A 19,279-nucleotide genomic window follows, 5' to 3' on the forward strand; every position below is an offset into this window, starting at 1 on the left:
CTGAGAGACAAAAAGTGCCAAGGATTTTTATGGAAAATACCAGAATAACTTTCCTAGCTGTGATAAAGACCATGATCAAAATCAGCTTGGACAAGAATGAAGACAGGGCCATGGAGAAATGCTGCTTACTGGCTTGCTCCCCCTGGTTCTTTTTTTTTTTTTTTTTTTTTTTGGTTTTTCGAGACAGGGTTTCTCTGTGTAGCTTTGCGCCTTTCCTGGAACTCACTTGGTAGCCCAGGCTAGCCTCAAAATCACAGAGATCCGCCTGGCTCTGCCTCCCAAGTGCTGGGATTAAAGGCGTGCGCCACCACCGCCTGGCAGCCTGGTTCTTATAGGACCCAGAACCACCTGCCCAGGTGGTGGCACTGCCTTTAGTGGGTTTGGTCCTCCCAAATCAGTCATGCATCAAGAAAATGTCCATGGTTGGGGATTTAGCTTAGTGGTTGAGCACTAAAAAAAAAAAAAAAGAAAGAAAGAAAGATAAAAGAAAATGTCCTACAGATTTGCCTATGGGTCTTTCTAATGGAGGAATTTTCTCAATTGAAATTTCTTCCTCCCAAATGACTCTGGCTTGTATCAAGTTCATACACACACACACACACACATATTCTAATCATGACAGTAACACAGTAGCTACAAGTAACTATAGTGTTGAAACTGGGCAGGGCCTTTTCATGTTGCATGTGATCTGAGCTTCACACTTTACAGGTGATGTGACAGAGATCATCCATTGCCAGTGTTAGTTAATAAGATAATGCTAGTCATCGATGGTACCCACCACCCTTGATTCCCATCCCAACGTTCTTCTGAGGCCCCCCAGCCAAACATTTCATGTAAAGAAGGTATGCATATGAGACAGATAGAGAATATAGAAATACTGTAACAATGTTACAATGAGTTCTTCATGTGTGATGAGTGGGGGATGCAGAAAAGAGATTGACTTGGAAGAGGATGGTTAGAGCCAAAGAAAAATGCAAGAAAAGAGGGAGTGTGGAAAGAATTTTAGAAACATTTGCAAGACAAAGAAGAAAGCATATTAGGGAAGGTGAGAAATGGAAGATAATGATCACAAATGAAATATAATAATAACTGAATTCAACAGTATGCAGCAAGGCATAGTATTTGGTTACCATTTTCCTTAAAAAGTGAATCTATTTAAAAGTACTTGAATAATAGAATAGTCTATAGTTAACTTATATGAAAATGTATGTAGCTGGGTGTGGTAGCAACATCTGCACTCCCAGTACATAAGGCAGATGCAGGAGAACAACTGTAAGTTCTAGGCCAGCCTGATACACAAACAAGTTCCAGGTTAACTAGGGCCATAGAGCCAGACTCTGTCAACAACAACAATAACAATTAAAATCTCTATGAATAAAGTTAAACCTAAAGCTACTCACAGCATTTGGTCCTTAATCAACATCTAAAGTATTGAATGAGTAATAAATAGGAATTTTTCACAGATGTATTTTTCTATATCAAGAATAAATATGTGGAATTAAAGAAACACTGGGAAATCTCTGACTCTCTAATCTTCCAAACAACTTTATCATTGTTCTTCACACATAGTTCATGAATAACATAAGAAAGGAAATCCCAGGCATTTTAAACAAAAAGCCCTACATTAACTCATGGGGAAATGGTTTATAAAACATTCAGGGGTGTTTGAGTTTCTTTACTTTCTGTTCCTTCTGAAAAACCTAAACCATCGTGTCATGATAATGTGCTAAGGATCCATTCACCTTTTCCCCATTACAATGCAGTCATCCTTTTGATAATCTGTGTTTCACTGAGAATACACAGGATAGAACAATCAAATATAATAGAGAAGTGAATGTAGCCTGTGCCTAGAGTCCGGCATAGTGGTGTATACCAGTAACTGCAGCAACCAGAAAGCTGAGGCAGGTGGATAAAGAGTTCAAAGCCGGAGAGGGCAACAGTGTGAACCCAGGGCCAGCCTGAGCTACATAACAAGATTCTGTTTCAAATGCATAAGTAGATGGATGGATGGATGGATGGATGGATGGATGGATGGATGGATGGATGGATGGATAGATGGATAGATACATAGATACATAAATAGATAGATAGATAGATAGATAGATAGATAGATAGATAGATAGATAGATAGATAGATAGATGTGGTACACCAAACATCTACAATTAGCATATCAGTCAGCCATCTATATCTATCTTTCATCCTCAAATTCAAGCAATATTGGAAAATACAGGCGGGAATTACATCTGTACCATACATGCAAAAACTTTGTTCTTGTCATTATTTCCCACACAATATAACATAGCAACTATTTACATCAATTCTACATTGAATAAATTATTAAAAGGGAACTGGGTTGATCTACAGGTGAGTTAAAGCATACAGGAAGACATGCAAATATTTTATATAAGGATCTTAAATATTTTAGGCTTTTGGTATCCACGATGATTCCTGGAAACATCTCCCATGGAAGGCATAGTATCAGAATCCAGGGAGATATTAACTTGGTCCCCAACTTAACCACTCATTAGTTACTTAATTGTTTTTCATTCCTTTCATCTTTCCTTCTTCCTCTATCCCTCCTTCTCACTCCTCTTTTATTCAGAAGCATCTTCTGAACATTTCCTATGTGCTAGGACTGCTAGTTAATTTTTATCAACTTGACACAAGCTAGAGGCACCTAGGAAGAAGGAACCTCAATTGAGGAACTGCCTCCATCAGATGGCCTGGGGGCATTTTCTTGAATGCTAACTGATGGAGAAGGGCTTAGCCTACTGCGGGTGGTACCACTCCTTATCATGCAGTCCTGTGTAGCTAGAGTTTTCCTGCCTGGCCCACAGTCAGGACAAATCTCTCTCACCTGCCAGGTCCATAGACGCTCAGACCCAACCAAGTAAACACACAGAAACATATTGCTTACAAACAGTATGGCCATGACAGGCTTCTTGTTATTTATTTCTTTTATCTTAAATTAACCCATTTCTATTAATCTATAAGTTGCCATATGGCTCATGGCTTACTGGTACCTTACATCTCATTTGTCATGGCGGCAGCTGGCCAGACGTCTCTCCACATCAGCCTTCCTGTTCCCAGAATTCTCTTTTCTGTTTGTCCCGCCTATACTTCCTGCCTGGCTACTGGCCAATCAGCATTTTATTTACACAGAGCGATTATCCACAGCAGTCCTGTTATATAAAGTAACTGAATGTGAGCTTGAAGGCAAGCCAGTAAACAACATCCCTCCATGGTCCCTCATTCAGTTCCTGCCTCCAGGTTCCTGCCTTGGTTTCCCTTGATGATGGAATGACTTACTATAGCCTGTAAGCCAAATAAACCTTGTCCTCTTCCGAGTTCCTTTTGGTCAGTGTTTTAGTGTAGCAATAGGAAGCAAACTAGGGCAGTAGGCTCACAGCAGAAATATATTCTTAGGGGAACACGAAAAGTTAAAAGAGACTTGCAGGGTAGCACATTACCACAGGGGCAAGTCTATCCAAAACGAGTCAGATATGGGCCATCTGAGTGGAGTCTAAGGAAACAGTGGGAGGGAAAGGTTGAAATTAGGCTTGGGGGTTGGGGGAGCAGGCAGTGAGTGATAGGATATGCAATTTCAAACTAACATGTAGAGAACTTGTAACACGAATCCTGAATGGACTTTTTAATTAAAAAAAAATCTGAAACCAGATATTGGGGTAAATGCTGAAAGATCAGAGAGACAGAGGAGCAAGCTACTGCCACATCTCACCTTGCCAAATCCACAAATCCTCTGACTGAATGTTTCTGAGTCCTCAGCAGAAAGGGCTCCAGCCAAAAAGGACTTTAATTCACATTTCCTCACACCTTATATACCTTTCTCCACCCAGGCATCACTTCCTTCCTAGGGATTAATGGCTTGTGTGCCTTCCCAAATATTGGTAGCAAAGGCATGAGATCCCAAGTGTTGGGATTAAAGGTGTGTGACTCCCAAGTACTGGGATTAAAGGTGTGTGCCCCAACTGCCTGGCTCTGTTTCTTTCCTAGACTGAATCAATCTCATGTAATCCAGGGTGGCTTTGAACTCACAGAGATCCATCTGGATCTCTGCCTCCTGAGTGCTAGGATTAAAGGTGTGTGCCACCACTGCCTGGCCTCTCTGTTTAATCTAGTGGCTTGTTCTGCTCTCTGATCTTCAGGCAGGTTTTTATTAGGGTACACAACCTATCACTACAAGAACTAGCTGACAATTCAAGATCAAGTAGTTAGGGAAGTAGTTCAGTACTGGAAGAGGAAAGGAAGAGATAATATCAAGACAAACAGATTATGAAATATTTCAAAGAGACCAAGAAAAAAGATAGATCTAACTGTTAGAAAGACATTGGTGGACTTTTAAAATGACTTTAGTAGAGAGATGACATTAGGAAGCAGGAGATGGAATGAAAGAAGAGAACAGGAAGTAAGAAATGGGAATCTTGGGGTGCTGGAGTTCCATAGGAAGGTCAAGCAAAATCACAGAGACTGTGTTTGAGGTTAGAGAAGCAGGGAGGCCAAGGGTAATAATGAATATGTGAAGGCAAGGGTCCAGTGGAGAGAGACTGGGGAGCCCAGAGGAGGGTGAGTATAAAATGAGAGGGAATTGGCAGCTGCAGTACAGAAGAGAGTGCCTTGTAGAGCCTGGGTTGGGAGACCAAAGGGCAGGAAGCCATACTGAGCTCTCCTTTGTACCAAGGAGGTCAGGGTATCCACCTGCTGGAGTTGGGCACTTATTAGACTGAAGAATAGTGACATCAGGGCAGAAAAAAGATCCTGTGTGATAAGATTCAGAAAAACAAACACAAAAGAGTTTAGCCCATCAATAGTTTCAGTGGTGGTATCAAACAGGCTCTGATCACACCCCCAGAAAACCTTCTGGCTCGTTTGCTGTGTTTTGTGGAGTGTTACAGTCAGGCAGTACAAACGTTCAAAGGAATCCAGGCTGCTTTGATCGCTACCTCTCCTTCAGCAACAATGGTGCAGAGGTGTCAAAGAGAAGTCCAGTGCAAACATCGTGATTTGTGTTAGATGTGACTGAAAGCAAAAGCCGAAGATTCACAGAGTAGGTATTTATGTAGAGAGAAGCGCATCCTACACCTTAGTGAATGTAGAAGAGGCCCATCCGTTCTGTGAATAAGCCTGGTTTACATTGAAAATATCAATTACAAAAACCCAGCCTACCAAACTTGAGCACACTCTCTCTCCCACCATGTCCCACCCTAAGTTGTAAGGGGTAAGATAAGAGAGCTTCCAAAGAAGCCATTACCAGTTTCGAACTTTATTTGGGCTTCTGGTTGGGAGGGACAGAACAGAGAGGTTATCCTGGAAAAGGTAGGTGTCCTACCCCAAGGCAAATGAGACAAGAGTGACAGGCTCCAGGAGTGGCATCAGGGAGCATAAAAGCTGGCCTCTGTGGTCCTCCAGCAGCTTCAGGCTAGAGAGTCCCCTGGGTTGTGGAGACTGTATCCGCCTGCGCTTGAAAGGAGAGTAAGTGTATTTGGCGGGAGAGGGCACAGTGCTGACTGGGCATCTTGGCTTTAGAGTCTTCCTATTCGCATTAGCCTATCTGTGCCAGTGGCTGAAACAGGGCTGCGGCAGGAGGCGGGGTGTTGGCCAAGAGCGCTGACCCTTTGGCCCAGCGCTGGGAGAGGAGTTAGGGGGAGCCCTGGGCACAGACCAGGGCTAACCTGATCTTGCTCCAGTCCACCAATCCTTAACGGGTTTTCTTTCTCTCCCTTCACCCTTTTCTCTGCTCTCTTTCTCATTATTTCTCTTCCTCTTTTTTACCCTTTTCCCTCTCTCCCCCACCCCTCCTGCCCTCTTCCCCTCCTCTCCCCTCCCCCTCCCCTCCCCCTTTCTATGTGTGTGAGCCTCCTCCCCTCCTCTCCTCCCCCTTTCCGCCTCTCTCCCTCCCCCTCTCTCCATCTCCTTCTCCTCTCAGCTCGCCGGGCGACCCTGCTCCTGCCTCCCACATTAATGGCGGCTTCTTCGGAGGATGACATAGACCGGCGGCCCATCAGAAGAGTCCGCTCCAAGAGCGACACGCCATATCTCGCAGAGGCCAGGATCTCCTTTAACCTGGGGGCAGGTAAGGACGCCCCTCGCCTTCGTCTGGGTGTCTGGCACCTGCTTCCTTCCCTCCCTTCCTCCTGGGCCGGATCAGCCCCCGCCCCTCCCTCCCTGGTGCCCCCTCCCTGCGCCCTCCTGCCCTGCGGGCGCCCTGCTCTCACACTCGCTCCCTTTGTGTCGCCCGCGTGGGGAAGGCGTGTGTGTGTGTGTGTGTGTGTGTGTGTGTGTGTGTGTGTGTGTGTGTGTTGCAGAGGTGGGGGAGGGGAGCGCGTAGAGCCTTACACCCAACCAGTGACACCCACGCGGGCTTTCCCCTTCCAGGAAGAAAAGAAAGTGTCAGTGGTAACAATGACCCCAAGAATCACTGGCGGGGAGGGAATGCCGCGCGGCTGTGGGCGGAGGAGATGGCAGGGCTTCCTGGATGAGGCTGTCGCTGCCGGCAGGGTTACTACAGGGTGGAACTTGTTGGTGACATTCAGACGCCGGCGATTTTGTCTGGAGGGTACCACCTCACTGCTGCGGGGAGGGGGCGGGGCTGGCCGGGAACAGCGGCTGAAGGCCAAGTTGGTGGTAAGGAGGAAAGCGTGGTATACAGCAAGCAGTTGGGTGGACTCCATGAGTTCCAAGTGGCCCAGATAGAATTAAGTGAAAAGGGAGAGTGGGATGGGGGTGAGAGGGCAAAGAGTAAGTGAAGGGACCCAGAGATTCAGAGTCACTATGCTTCAGGTGTATGTCTCGGGCACCCCGGGTCACCTAACAAGAGACACCAGTCTGTCCTTTCCCGCTTCTACTCCAAACTCACAGCGGAGTTGCTCTCTCCTAAGAAGTTTTCACCACTAACTTCACAGAACACTTCTTCTGAATGGCTCCTAACCCCCAGCCCTACCTGTGTTTCTTTCTCTCCATGCTGCCTTCTCTAGGCAGAAAGAGTGGGAGCTTTTCCCTTAAGGCTCAATTTCAAAATAAGTTTTAAAAATCAGACAGCACTTTTAAAAAATTAAGAACTGAACTGGTGTGTCTGCGTGTGTGCTTGAAAGCGCATTTTGTGCACGTGTGTGTGTGTGTGTGTGTGTGTGTGTGTGCTGGAGCAAAGAATAAGTGTGTGATGTCCTGTGGAGAAGAGTTTAGACACAAGACTGCTGCTTGGAGAAAGAGATTCACTGAGTCAGCAACTTTTTAATGGCTAAAATACTGGGAACTGATTGGGCCAGAGAAACAAAGTATGTTTTCTTCTTAGTGATTTGACTCTTCAAAGGATGTGTATGTGGTCACTTCCTAAATGGTTGTCCCTGGCTTTGTAATTGGAAGGGAGAAACCTTCAGTGTGGAGGTTTGGTCATTGTGGCATGCTGTGGTAGTTAATAGTACCTTCCAGGTCCAGCACATGTTTCTGAGAGGTCTTCCAAAGAACTGGAAAGTGCTTCTTTTAGGATGAACATTGTTCTCCCATACTAAAGATTTTAGGAATTGTTGGTGTCTTCAACTTAGTGGAAAAGAAAGTGAACTAAAGTACAGTTCGTAAAGATTGTTTGCCTTCCTGGTACTGCTATAACCAAGTAATAGAATAAAGCACTAAAGAAGGGTCTCAAGTTCCAGCGACTACTCAATTAATTACACTCAACCCCAGATTCAAACCAATGACTTAATCTTTTATTCTGGTTAAATTGCTCTGGAGTCCAACTAAAAGACTGGTTCGGACATAACATGTCTTCATCTCATCTAGAAATAAACAGGCCAGACATGGACCCAGCCCCCGCTGTGTCTCCCTAAAGGTACAGAGAACAAGATCAACACCATTTAGAGAAAATGCTGAAGGCCTCTAGCAGCAGCCACAGCGCTGAAAGGCGGGCTGAGGAGCTGTCCTGGCTTCCTGGTGCTGAAGTGAAAGATGGGGAGCAGAGACATGGCTGCCTGGAGGATGGCAGTGAGGGGAGCGCTCCTGTGATGTCTCTGAGGGAATCCCGGGAAAATACATTCTCCAAAAACATTTCTATTCCTGGCCCCCACCACCCACCCACACACATTGCTGCCTGTTTACTGTGTCTAATGTCTACCGCTCCATGCTCAATAGGACTTTTTTCCCCTCTCCCTCTCTCATGTTAGACTGCCTGTTCACTCCTGGGGCTTTCTTTATTTTCCAGCTGGTTTCTGGTTGCTTTCTCAACAAAGTAGATTCACTCACAGATGTGCCTTTCTACTGTGTTTAAAAGTAATTGTAACCCCTGATTTAAAGGAAGAGACAAAGCAAACAGCCTTGTTTATCTCCTTAAGCAGAAAGCTGTAATTAAGCTATTAGTGTCGTTATCAGGGCTGCTGAACAGGGGAGCCTGCGCACTCTCAATAAATTGTATAATCTGGGCCTAGCAAGATTTGCCTCTTAACAGCAGTTTATAAACAACTAGTCCAGCAAGCACTCCTCTGTTCTTTCCTCCTTCCCCCAAACACAAAGTTAGTCTTTGTTATTTCTGAATAAATTCTCATCCTTTTAGAGTACTTCTGTCAATTAGTTGCCTCCCCAAACCCACTCATTGTGTGTAAGTCCATCTTTAATATTTTACACATTTTACAATGCTCGAAGGAGATACTTACACACATGTATTCATTTTTCTTGTTGATCATGAATTCATTTTGGATACAAACTCCTTCCACTAACCCATATAATTGCTGGATAAATAGGACTGGATATTTTGAAAACTAATCAAATACTTTAGCATTCTTTCAACTATACCCTGTCCCTGACAGAACTTAAGAAGATCATTTTGGAAACAAGTCCAAGGTTGAGTGCAAGATATACTTCTTCACCTACACCCTCACAGCAATTAGATAAGAGTATTAAAGCATAGATCTTTCACAGCTATGTCAAAATACCAACTTCAGTTGTGTCTAGACTGAGAGAGAATAGAAATTTTCTGAGCCATGTCCTTTATTTAACCCAAATGGCCCTTCCTGGGTTTTAAGCTACTGTTCAACATTTCAGAGTTACAAGCATTGATAGATGGATGCTTGCTAAAGATAATGTCAGTGCTAAAGAATTTGAAGTATCACTGTAGGGCATTTAGACATCAGGTCTTATTTTGGACAGTGCAGGAGGAGGGTTGCTTATTTTCCCTAAGAAGTTCAAATTGTTGAAAGGATATTGTATAACAGGGAGAGGGTTTGCCCTGTCAGTAGCAGTAATGAACATCACTATCCTTTAGCTTGAGAGAATTCATCTTCTTGCCTTATGAAATCATTTACTCACTGAATTGAAGAGGCAGGCACCATCCTTATGTGCCCTCCACTTACCTGTATATTATATGATATAGAATATTTGGTATGAAAGTAACACTAAAACTGAAGTTCTATATAATTATGCACTGAAGTGAATGAAGGTGTTATGTGATGGAAAATAATTGAAGTATGTATAAAATATCTTAAAGAGATGTCAAGTACAAAATTCTAGCTTCCTTATGGTTAATTTTAGATCATCTAACCCACTCCCCCACATAATATGTGACACATAAGAAGATATGTTGTGTGTGTGTGTTTTACACACATACATGCATATGTAAAGGTGCATGTGAAGAGGCCAGAGGACATTGAGTGACCTCATCACTCTCCACCTTAGTCCTTCAAGATAGGATTAGTGAATCTAGGCTTGTAGCCACCTAGCTCCAAGATCATCTAACCACTCCCCAACCCTCATAGCTTTGGTCTTACAAGTGAACATGCAACCATACTTCTTATCTTGGTGCTAATATGAACCCAGGTCTGCGTGCTTATGCACAACAATCTCTTTCTCTCCAGCCCCAGGAGGTGAGCTCTTCATTGACACTTCAGAATTGCTTTTTATCTCTGGGTATTTTAAATGAATAGCATGGTCAACCTCAGCATGCTTATATCCTTCACAGGACTAGGCTCTGCTTTTGTCCCTGATCATACTGAGGGGTAAACGTTTCTGACTTCCACTGGTCTCTTCCACTCTTTCGGGTCCACAGGATAAAAGGAGTCATAACTGGCTTGGGTTGGGATACCTTAAGAGTGGGTGGGTCAGCTACATCCAAGACTTGTAACCTCTTCTTCATAATTAAAGTTGAATACTATGCAAGATGTATGTTTTTCTTTTATCTTTTTAGATAACTAGGGAAGGTAAATCTATGCACAGACAAGTCACATGGCAGGCACACCCTCAATATAAAGTTTTGAAATCCACAGGCACTTTCCTGGCCACGAACTACAAAACATCTTTTTTTTCCTCCATTGACACATGAGCTGTCAGAAACAAATGAGCTACAACAGTTGTATATCAATGCATTTTTTTAACAGATACCGTTTACTATTAAAGCAGACCATTTTTCAGAGTGACCTGTAGAGTTACTCTTTGCTCTACATAACTTCATTTTGATCACTGTTTAGTGTGCAAATGAAATAGTATACTTAATATTTAAGTGGAAGCTAAAAATAATTTGTAAGGCTAACATTTTCTTTCCTCAACTTACTGAAGTAAAGCAAGAAAAATACAGTACAGCCAGGGTGTTATGTGAACGAAGTAAAGCCTGAGGGGAACTACTGGAGCCAGGTGCTTCTCGGTGTATGAGACAAAGGAGGCTCTGGCACCATTGTGTTTTGTTTCATCATGTGCCCAGCCACTTTGGAAAGGGATGTGACTTTAGAGGGGAAGAGTACCATGTTGACATTTAGGATTCTTTGATCTATAAGTCTTCAACTTTCTGCATGGGTTTCCAAAAGGCAACAGGAATGATCTCACAATAGTACCTCTTTAATATATATGAATGAAAGAGCTGTGAAAAAATTGCAAGTTTCCTATTGTTCTTTTCTCACCCCATTTAGGTACCCCAAGCCACTAATCATCTACACAATCTCTGATGCTAAATTATGATACTACACTTGATCTTAGCCAAAAGGCCGAGAAGTGATCTGATGCTAAATTAGCTGGGCTATGACTATAGACATGGTGTGTGTGTGTGTGTGTGTGTGTGTGTGTGTGTGTGTGTAAATTATTTTGAACAAAGCCCTATTATCTCTGCATTTCAACCAACCAAATTACATGTTAGTTTAATGTTAAAATTATGGTTTAATCAAAGGTACAGGAAGAGCTTTATTACTCTCTATTACTCATACATTTCTCCCATATGCCACCTAGGCCCTTTATTCACACTGACTTAATGATATTCATTCCATTAGCAATGTTAACTGAGCAGGTAACTATGGATCAGAGACTTTTCAGACACTGAGAAACCTCGTGGTGAAAAGAAATAAATAGTATCTTATTCTCTTGAATTTTAGGTTCTAAAGTGGATTCTGAACAATAACACACAGTGGAATGTCCCTTATCCAATGCTTGGTATCATAAATACTGCAGATACTTGCGGACTCTTGGACGTGTGTGTGCTTTTATCAGCTGAACGGCTAATTGTGCAAAACTGAAAATGAAAATCCACCCCTCCCCCATCAATCATACTCGAAAAAAGATCCGGGCTCTGAAGCTTTTAGGCTGAAGATTTTTTTCATATTAACATTTGGTATATAATTTATAAAGACACCTCATAGTATTTCATAAATTAATGCAAGTAAAGGACAAAATGAATAAAGCAGGCTAAGAGTTTACTCACATGGTAGACTGTAAGACTGGCAGTGAGGAGAAGAAGGGACTTCATTCAAGTTCTTTAATTCAGGTACAGTAGAAGAATAAACATTATGGAGTAGGGAGAGAGTTGAGGGAAGACAGAGAAAAGGCCTCAGGCTAGAATATTCCAGGTATACAAAGTATCCCAGTGCTGCTAGAGAGGACTGAATGAAGGAGATGAATGAGAGAGGAGATTCCAGAAGGAATGGGATCTAGTCATGCACAGTGAGGAAGTTAGAAAGCTAGTTTGGACACTATGGTAACAGGAAAGGTGAGTTGCCAGCATGGTGCAGTCAACACCACAGACTCCACTTACAGCTGCTTGTCTGCTCAATGGGCTTCTTTGATGGATCAATGTGCAGTGTGAGGAGAGAAGAGCCTGAGGTGTTTCAGAGGCTTGACCTGAGTAGTGAGGGTGGAAGAGCCTGCTGGGGTTAGCAGAATGGCAGAGTTCCAAGAAAGAGTTGCCAAGTGTGAGATGTTTGCTAAACATCTAAGTGGAGATATCAAACAAGCAACTATACAAGTGTCTAATTCAAATGAGGTTATGCATAGAAGTCAATAGTTATAACCACATACAGAGCACATACTAGATAGACAGCATTTACTAACAGCTGTATTGAGGATTTTATAGGCATTTGCCCATTCATGACTCACAATGACTCTAGGAGACTGGCATTATTCCTGTGTGTACATGTAAACTAGGTCATACAGATGTTATAACATAGTGAACGCACTACAGCCAAGAACTGGAATTTAGATCATGAGATGTAGCATCAAACTCTATGTTCTGAAAGGTCATGATTAACCCCAAAGGGTAAACTAGCACTGCCAACTCTTTCCAGAGGTCCCATTTAAAACTGAATATAGCTGAAGGACATAAAGAAATGTGCATAGGAGCGTATCCTAAATCAGCATTACAAGACAGAACTGCAGCTGAGACTCACTGTAAGAAATGCACTTCACTTCACCCTGCTGGACTCACACATATACTTATATCTGTTAAGTACACTCGGATACTTTCTGTACGGTTCTAGCCTATACCTCCTGCTCTGTGCCAATCTAATATGTTTTAATTATAAAACGACTGGTTACAATCCATTCAAAAGACTTTACAACTCACAATTTGATAAATATTACTTAAATGTTGGCTTTCTGTGGGATTTTTTTCTGAATCTGGAATATTTGCAAAGAGCAGCACTTGATTCTTCTGAATGGTCGAGAGTGAGGTAAATTTTCTTCTCTTATCCAGACTGAATCAAGAGAATAGAAAAAAGGACTATGAAGTCAGGACTGGTGTAGCCCTCAGGTACCACAGGCACAGGTGGGGGGCGGGGGAAGAGATATTTTTAGAAGCCCACAGAGACATTGTAATTTCTTTTAAAGTTGAAAACAACAATGAACAAATAAGACCATAAAATGTATTTGTCATTATAGCATCAATACACAAAATATAGTTTATGATCCCCGGCAAGAGTGGAAATAAGGACGGTGAGGGGGGCCTTCTTCATCAACGATGGTGCTCTGCTTAAAAGAACAGAATCTGGAGACTTCCTGGCTTCTGCTTCCCACTTGGCCACCCGCTGTGCCATCTTTTGTGAGGCATCTCATTTTCCCCTCCTTCAATCCTCTGGGTTCTCTGTAAAATAGAATTGATGGAGGTTTATTTTGAAGACCCAATAATTTAATGAGTCTGAAACCCAGAGTAATGCTTGGCACACTGTGAGTGTTTGTTATCACAAGTGGAGAAGGAGCACTCTCCTGCTTTCTCTCTTCTGCTGTGTCTTCCATCCATCTCTCTAAGGTACTCCTGCCTCCCAACCATTACTTCCACCACCATCAGCACAAGTACCACCACAACCATCCCCCCACCATATGATCCCCACCACACATCTGTAATCCCAGAACTTCTCCAGCCATATGGAAAGCAGAGACAGGAGAATCCTGAGAAGTTCATGGGCAACTTAGCCAGAATATACAGAGGCAAATAGAGAGAGAGACCTTGTCTCAGCCAAGGTGGAAGGCAATGATGACACCCTCTGACATTTTACACACACACACACACACACACACACACACACACACACACACACACAGAGAGAGAGAGAGAGAGAGAGAGAGAGAGAGAGAGAGAGAGAGAGATTTTCTAAAAAGCATAACATCTTACCTTTGGGTAGTTAAGGGGAATGTCTTATCTTTTTTGATGGACACGAAGTTCTGTGATGATTTACACAATTGCTGTTTCCCAAAGCCCAAACCCCTGCATATGGTTTGTATCACATTCTGAACCTATATAACAATCTCCTAATTGTCTTTGTCCCTTTGGAAAGCAAGATTGAGACTCCTTTCCCATAGTAAATTGCTAGATGATGGACAGAAACACATGTGGTCTGGGAGACTGGGACAGCTTTCATTTTCTACCTCTGGCAAAGTAAGACATAGGAACAAAGACTGGAAGATAAACTAAGCCCCCTAAGGTGTTGCTTTTGCCAGGGCCAAACCATAAATTCCACCTCTAGCAGTCCCAAGGGCTGAACACATTTACCATTGTATCAACTGAAGTCACGTTCACACATCTGCTGTCAGTTCTTCCTGTGTAGAGTGTGGTCTCCATAGAATCTCCTTCTCACTACAAGACACAGTGCTTGAGTTTTACAAGTGCTTTCGGACTTCAGAGTTCTTCTGACTTCTCATTGCTGTCCTGACCTTCCCACGTGAAGGGGATGCTCAAGAAGAAACCTGAAAGCACCTGTATCCCACCCTAGAACCATAGGGAAAGCCACAAGGGGCACTGACCTTGCTGGGTACCAGACAACCAAATAACCTGCTAGCACTCCTTCTATGACCTCCTGTCCTCTCTTCTTCCCCTCTCCTTCTCTCTTCCCCCAACTAATGCCCTAATTATTTGTTTTAGCCTTACAAAGACATAAGCAGAAGTTTCAAAGCAAAACCTTTATTTCTGAGAGAGAGAGAGAGAGAGAGAGAGAGAGAGAGAGAGAGAGAGAGAGAGACTTAAATGTCCCCTGTGGATGCGCGGAAGTCTAGGGCTGTTCATTTCCTCCCACTCACACCATGGAATTACAGTTTGCACAGCTGTGGAGCCAGCTGCCCTGCATTTACTCCAGACCTCGCTTGCACTGCCTTGCAGCAGGAGCCTTGTTATAGACTGATCACAGAGCTGGCTGGATCCAGCTCAGCCACTTCTCCAGTAGAAAAGGGACTTCTGTCAGCAGCTGTGCTTAGAACCGAGTTGCCCTGTGTGCAAAACAGCAGTGCTAGAAACAATTTCTCGTTGTTAAAGCTGTTCAATTGAAATAGAACAGGCGGAAAGAAAAGTGTGAGTGACTGGAGTCGCATTCATTTATTTGGGGCTGTACACTTCCAAGGCTCTTTCTCCCAAAGTACGGATCTCATTCATAGAACAAGTAAACATTTTCAGCAAATTGTCTGGGGCCAAAGCTATGCTATATAATGCAGAACACACCAAAATCCAGTTTATCACTTATTCCCTATTGCATACAGCTAATCATGCCACATGATTTCATACATGTATTTTACTATATTTAATATGGAAGACATTTAGTCAATAATTTTAAGGACACTAGGTGCTCAGTGTGTTCTTCAAATTATGCAAGATCGCTCAGTGGTTGCCTCATTTTTCAAGTGCTAAAATGCCCAAGATAGTTTTCCTTTGCCCTCTCATGAAAGGAGCTTATTGTCCATATGCAATAATAAATCATTAATGCGGTTTGTGAAGTTTAGCCAAAGGTGGCCCCTGTACTCCACATTCCACTCAGTTCTCACCACAAAACCCGCTGTGCAAACAGGCTTGCCAGCAGTAGCTGTAAAGGATGCTTGCTTGGCCCTCTTGATGGTCTGAAGATTCTTTGTGCTGCAAATTTGACTCATGCATTTGCAACTAAAAGTCATATGGTATGTTTTCTCAGGAAGCTTGAGGACATTTCAGTTTCTAGAAACAGAAGATTTTTCTCATATTTTTCTTGTTTATCAAAATCCGAATCCACACCTCCTACTTGGTTGATAGAATAGCAGCTAAAGAAATGGAGCATGCATTAAATCTAAGACCAACTGGAACATCTATAAAAATAATACCAGGTCAGGTCAAAGGATGCTCAAGCCATCTTTTAACGCCCTCTGCTGGCCTCTGGGTTATAACTCACATAATATGATCTGTCTGAACAAATTCTGTTCTAAAGCCTCCTCATAAAGAAGCATTGCATCTGCAGAGCCCTTTCATCACCTAATTATAAGAACAAGTGAGCAGAGTTATAGGAACCAGGGTCTGTGTCCTGGAGCCTCTCTGAGCCCACTCACTAAACCAGTGAAGTGGAAATAGTGAGACAGAACAGAATGCTGACTGAAGTTAGCCAGTGCTGACATGTCTGACATAACCATTTTATCAGGTACAATTTTAGTTTTCCCTTGCTCCTTACTTCATTTATAATAGGTGGCATGCCCTAACATAACCATAAACAAACTGGATAGAAATAGGAATATAATGTCAATATCACACTGACTTATTTGTACACACTTGTCCATGATTCATTCAAAAATATTGGTTGATAGTTTAATTTCAATCCAGCCATCACTGTACTTGGTTATGATCTTTGGTGTGGAATTGCTCAAAGGAAAGCAAGAATAGCCATTAAGCACATGGTTCATTAATATTACCAAACAGAATGCTGGGGGGGAGGTCCAATTGCAAAAGAAGTAATTCCTTTTCACATGATACCAGATTCCAATCTGGAATGTATAATTACTTTATTGCTAAGCATCATCCTCCACATAGTGTCAAAATGGAGGTACTGGTTCTGAAAAGAAACCACATAGGTTATAATAAGGCACAGAAGGAGACAAAGCACAGGACAGACATTAGTGTTCAAGGGAAAGTTTTCCTCACCCGGAACTTGGGGAAATGAAAGCATGAATGGGTACTAGAATACCGATTGACAATGTGTGCATTTGTGGCCATTGAGCAAATGCATTCAGTGACATCAAGCTGTATCAAGGCTGCTGCAATGTTCTTCTTGGTTTTTAAAGCACTTTCCTCCATCAGTCTCTGTGAAGATCAAATACAGTCCAGTAGTCACAATGAAACTTCAGTGCACTGAAGTGTCTCTCCTAAATTCTAACTGGTCTCATTTTTCCCATGCTTGCTCTTTGGTGAGTTGCAGGAAAACAAGTGTGTGAGTCATAGAAGTCCATAAAAATGTTCATCTTCTCCCTCAGTCTAGTTTCTGCAAATCGGTTCTTGAGGCTCAGTTCATTTTCTCTCTAGTAGCAGAGCACTGTATAGGCCTTATGTTGTGGTAACTTCCCTTATACTGCCCCTGGTCTTGTCTCATTCTAGAGTAAGATTCCTTGCTGTGGTGAAAGTCTAGAGGTGGTGTGGCTGGGAGCAGATGTATACAGGAGGGTCGTGAATACCAGACCAGACCTCATTTCTTCATACAAGAGGGTCTAGGAACTCTTGGTTCATTCAGGAGTTGCTGTAGTCAGGTAGTGGTGAACAATGGTCTGGACACCTGATAACCAAGGAAAGTGTCACAGTACAGAAAGGTCACAGTGGATTTACATCACAGATACATATTTGAATTCTGACACTACTGGGAAATTTGGGGGCAAGATTGTTATCTTTTTGAATTTCAGCTTGCTTACCTATTATGTATGTAATATATTATATACATTATATGTTAGGCTATATTATATATTATTTATTATATACAATAGTATATAATATGTTATATTTAATATTACCTATAATATATACATTGTAGTATATGTAATCGTATTTTATATATATATGAATTATTAAAATTGCCTAAAAGGGAGATATAAATCGAGGAACCAGCACAATAGGCGCTCAGTAAGCACCTTTCCTGTGAATCTAGGAGGAAATAGACATGATTTATCTTAGTGGCATAAAACCTTGATGCTGTGTCTTAGTCTATCAAGAGTCTATATAAAAATGTAGACAATTTTTAGGAAAAGGAAAGTTGACTTATCTTTATTCTGACGTTTCATTTAATAGTCATATTATCTATTTAATAGTGTTTCACACCTCCATCAACAATGGAATCCATAAGTAGATTTAACATCCAGGAAAAGAGGCATTTTGTTTTCTGAGAGAAGGGGCCATATCTGTCTTGTTCTGCCTTAAATGCTTGCAGCTGGCAGGAGGCTCTTGCTGTAATCAATACTCAGAAGTGTTCGTCAAGTGAAGGAATGGATGAGAACCACAACCAAGTGGTAAGCACTCCATCCTCCCAACAGACTGTTGGATTTCTCTTCATCATTTAGTAACATCTATAGGGGTCCCCATCGATCCTGCCTAACTCCTCCTCTAACAGTATCTTAGGTGGAAGCTGTAGAGCTGTAGGGCTGTAGAGCAAGGAAACAAACCTATCTTCTAGCTACCCACAAGCCAGTCAGGCCTCTGTGGGATGATGTATGCAACTCTTCCATTCCTCTCTTTCTCCAGGAAGGGTTCACAGAGCTGATAGTCTCCACATCATTTTTATTTCACTCCTAAAAGTTGTGGGAAAGATAATACTAATTTGTCTCTTCCCCAGTGATTCCCTAGACAGTAAGGAGGATCACAGTTCCTGCCCCCTCCCCAACCATGCATTCTAGGCAAGTGCTCTACCATGAGACATCCCTAATCCTCTTTTTAATTTGTATTTTGAGATGGGGTCTGGGTCTAAGTTGCTCAAGCTGCCTTGAATTCAGACTATGTCCTTGAACATATGATCCACTTGCCTTTTAAGTAGCTGGGATAACGGTGCTGTCCCACCAGACCTGAGTGTGTGTGTGTGTGTGTGTGTGTGTGTGTGTGTGTGTGTGTGTGTGATTTTTTTTTTTTTGAGACAGGGTTTCTCTATGTAGCTCTGGCTGTTCTGGAACTCCCTCTGTAGACCAGGCTGGCCTTGAACTCAGATCCACCTGCCTCTGCCTCCTGAGTGCTGGGATTAAAGGTGTGTGCCACCATGCCTGGCTTCCCAATGCAATGTTCTGCAAAGCACATGAGACATGACATCTTCTGTACTTTAGAGATAAGCATATCTTTGATTCTGTTCATTTCGATATTATGAAATGTGAAGCAGATATTATGAAATAATCATAGTATGCTTCTACTTGTCTCAGAATTTTCTTTTTTCATTCATACCATATTATTAATATAATATCATTTGATAGGATTTTGAAAGACTTAAGTTTATAAACTAAGCCACACTGAAATCTGAATCACACTCTATGTTTGAGACTATCCTTGGTCTTCAACATACTTGGGATAACCACAAACCAAGAGGAAGTTTTGGTTGATTCTGCTATCAGATGTAGGCTCCCTTCATATTGAATAAGAAAATCATTTAAATATTGAAAGTAGTGAACTGAAAGAAATCATATAGATTATTCAATCAACACATCTTGTAAGTGAGGAATTTGGAACTTTTTGAGCTCTGTGGTCCCTACAGAAGAAAAAAGACAATGACAGGGGATTTCATAGATTCTACACGTGAATGCACCTCCGTTTCTAGCACTGTGATGGAGCAGTCTCGGGTA

The 19,279-nt window shown here is 42.3% G+C and overlaps 1 protein-coding gene and 1 pseudogene across 7 annotated transcripts in view; one reads left to right on the forward strand and one right to left on the reverse strand.

Moving 5' to 3' along the window:
• Phactr1 (phosphatase and actin regulator 1) overlaps positions 1 to 19,279 on the forward strand; it is a 461,344-nt gene that overhangs the window by 22,347 nt on the left and 419,718 nt on the right. For all 7 annotated transcript variants that reach the window (XM_036187432.1, XM_036187436.1, XM_036187440.1 and 4 more), the window contains exon 3: positions 5,946 to 6,092. In XM_036187432.1, coding sequence (XP_036043325.1) covers positions 5,946 to 6,092 — 147 coding nt within the window. The remainder of the gene's footprint in view (positions 1 to 5,945; positions 6,093 to 19,279) is intronic.
• On the reverse strand, positions 10,820 to 10,989 carry LOC118584965 (annotated as a pseudogene).

Source organism: Onychomys torridus, chromosome 5 (assembly GCF_903995425.1).
Source record: "Onychomys torridus chromosome 5, mOncTor1.1, whole genome shotgun sequence".
In the NCBI taxonomy this organism is placed as follows: Eukaryota; Metazoa; Chordata; class Mammalia; order Rodentia; family Cricetidae; genus Onychomys; species Onychomys torridus.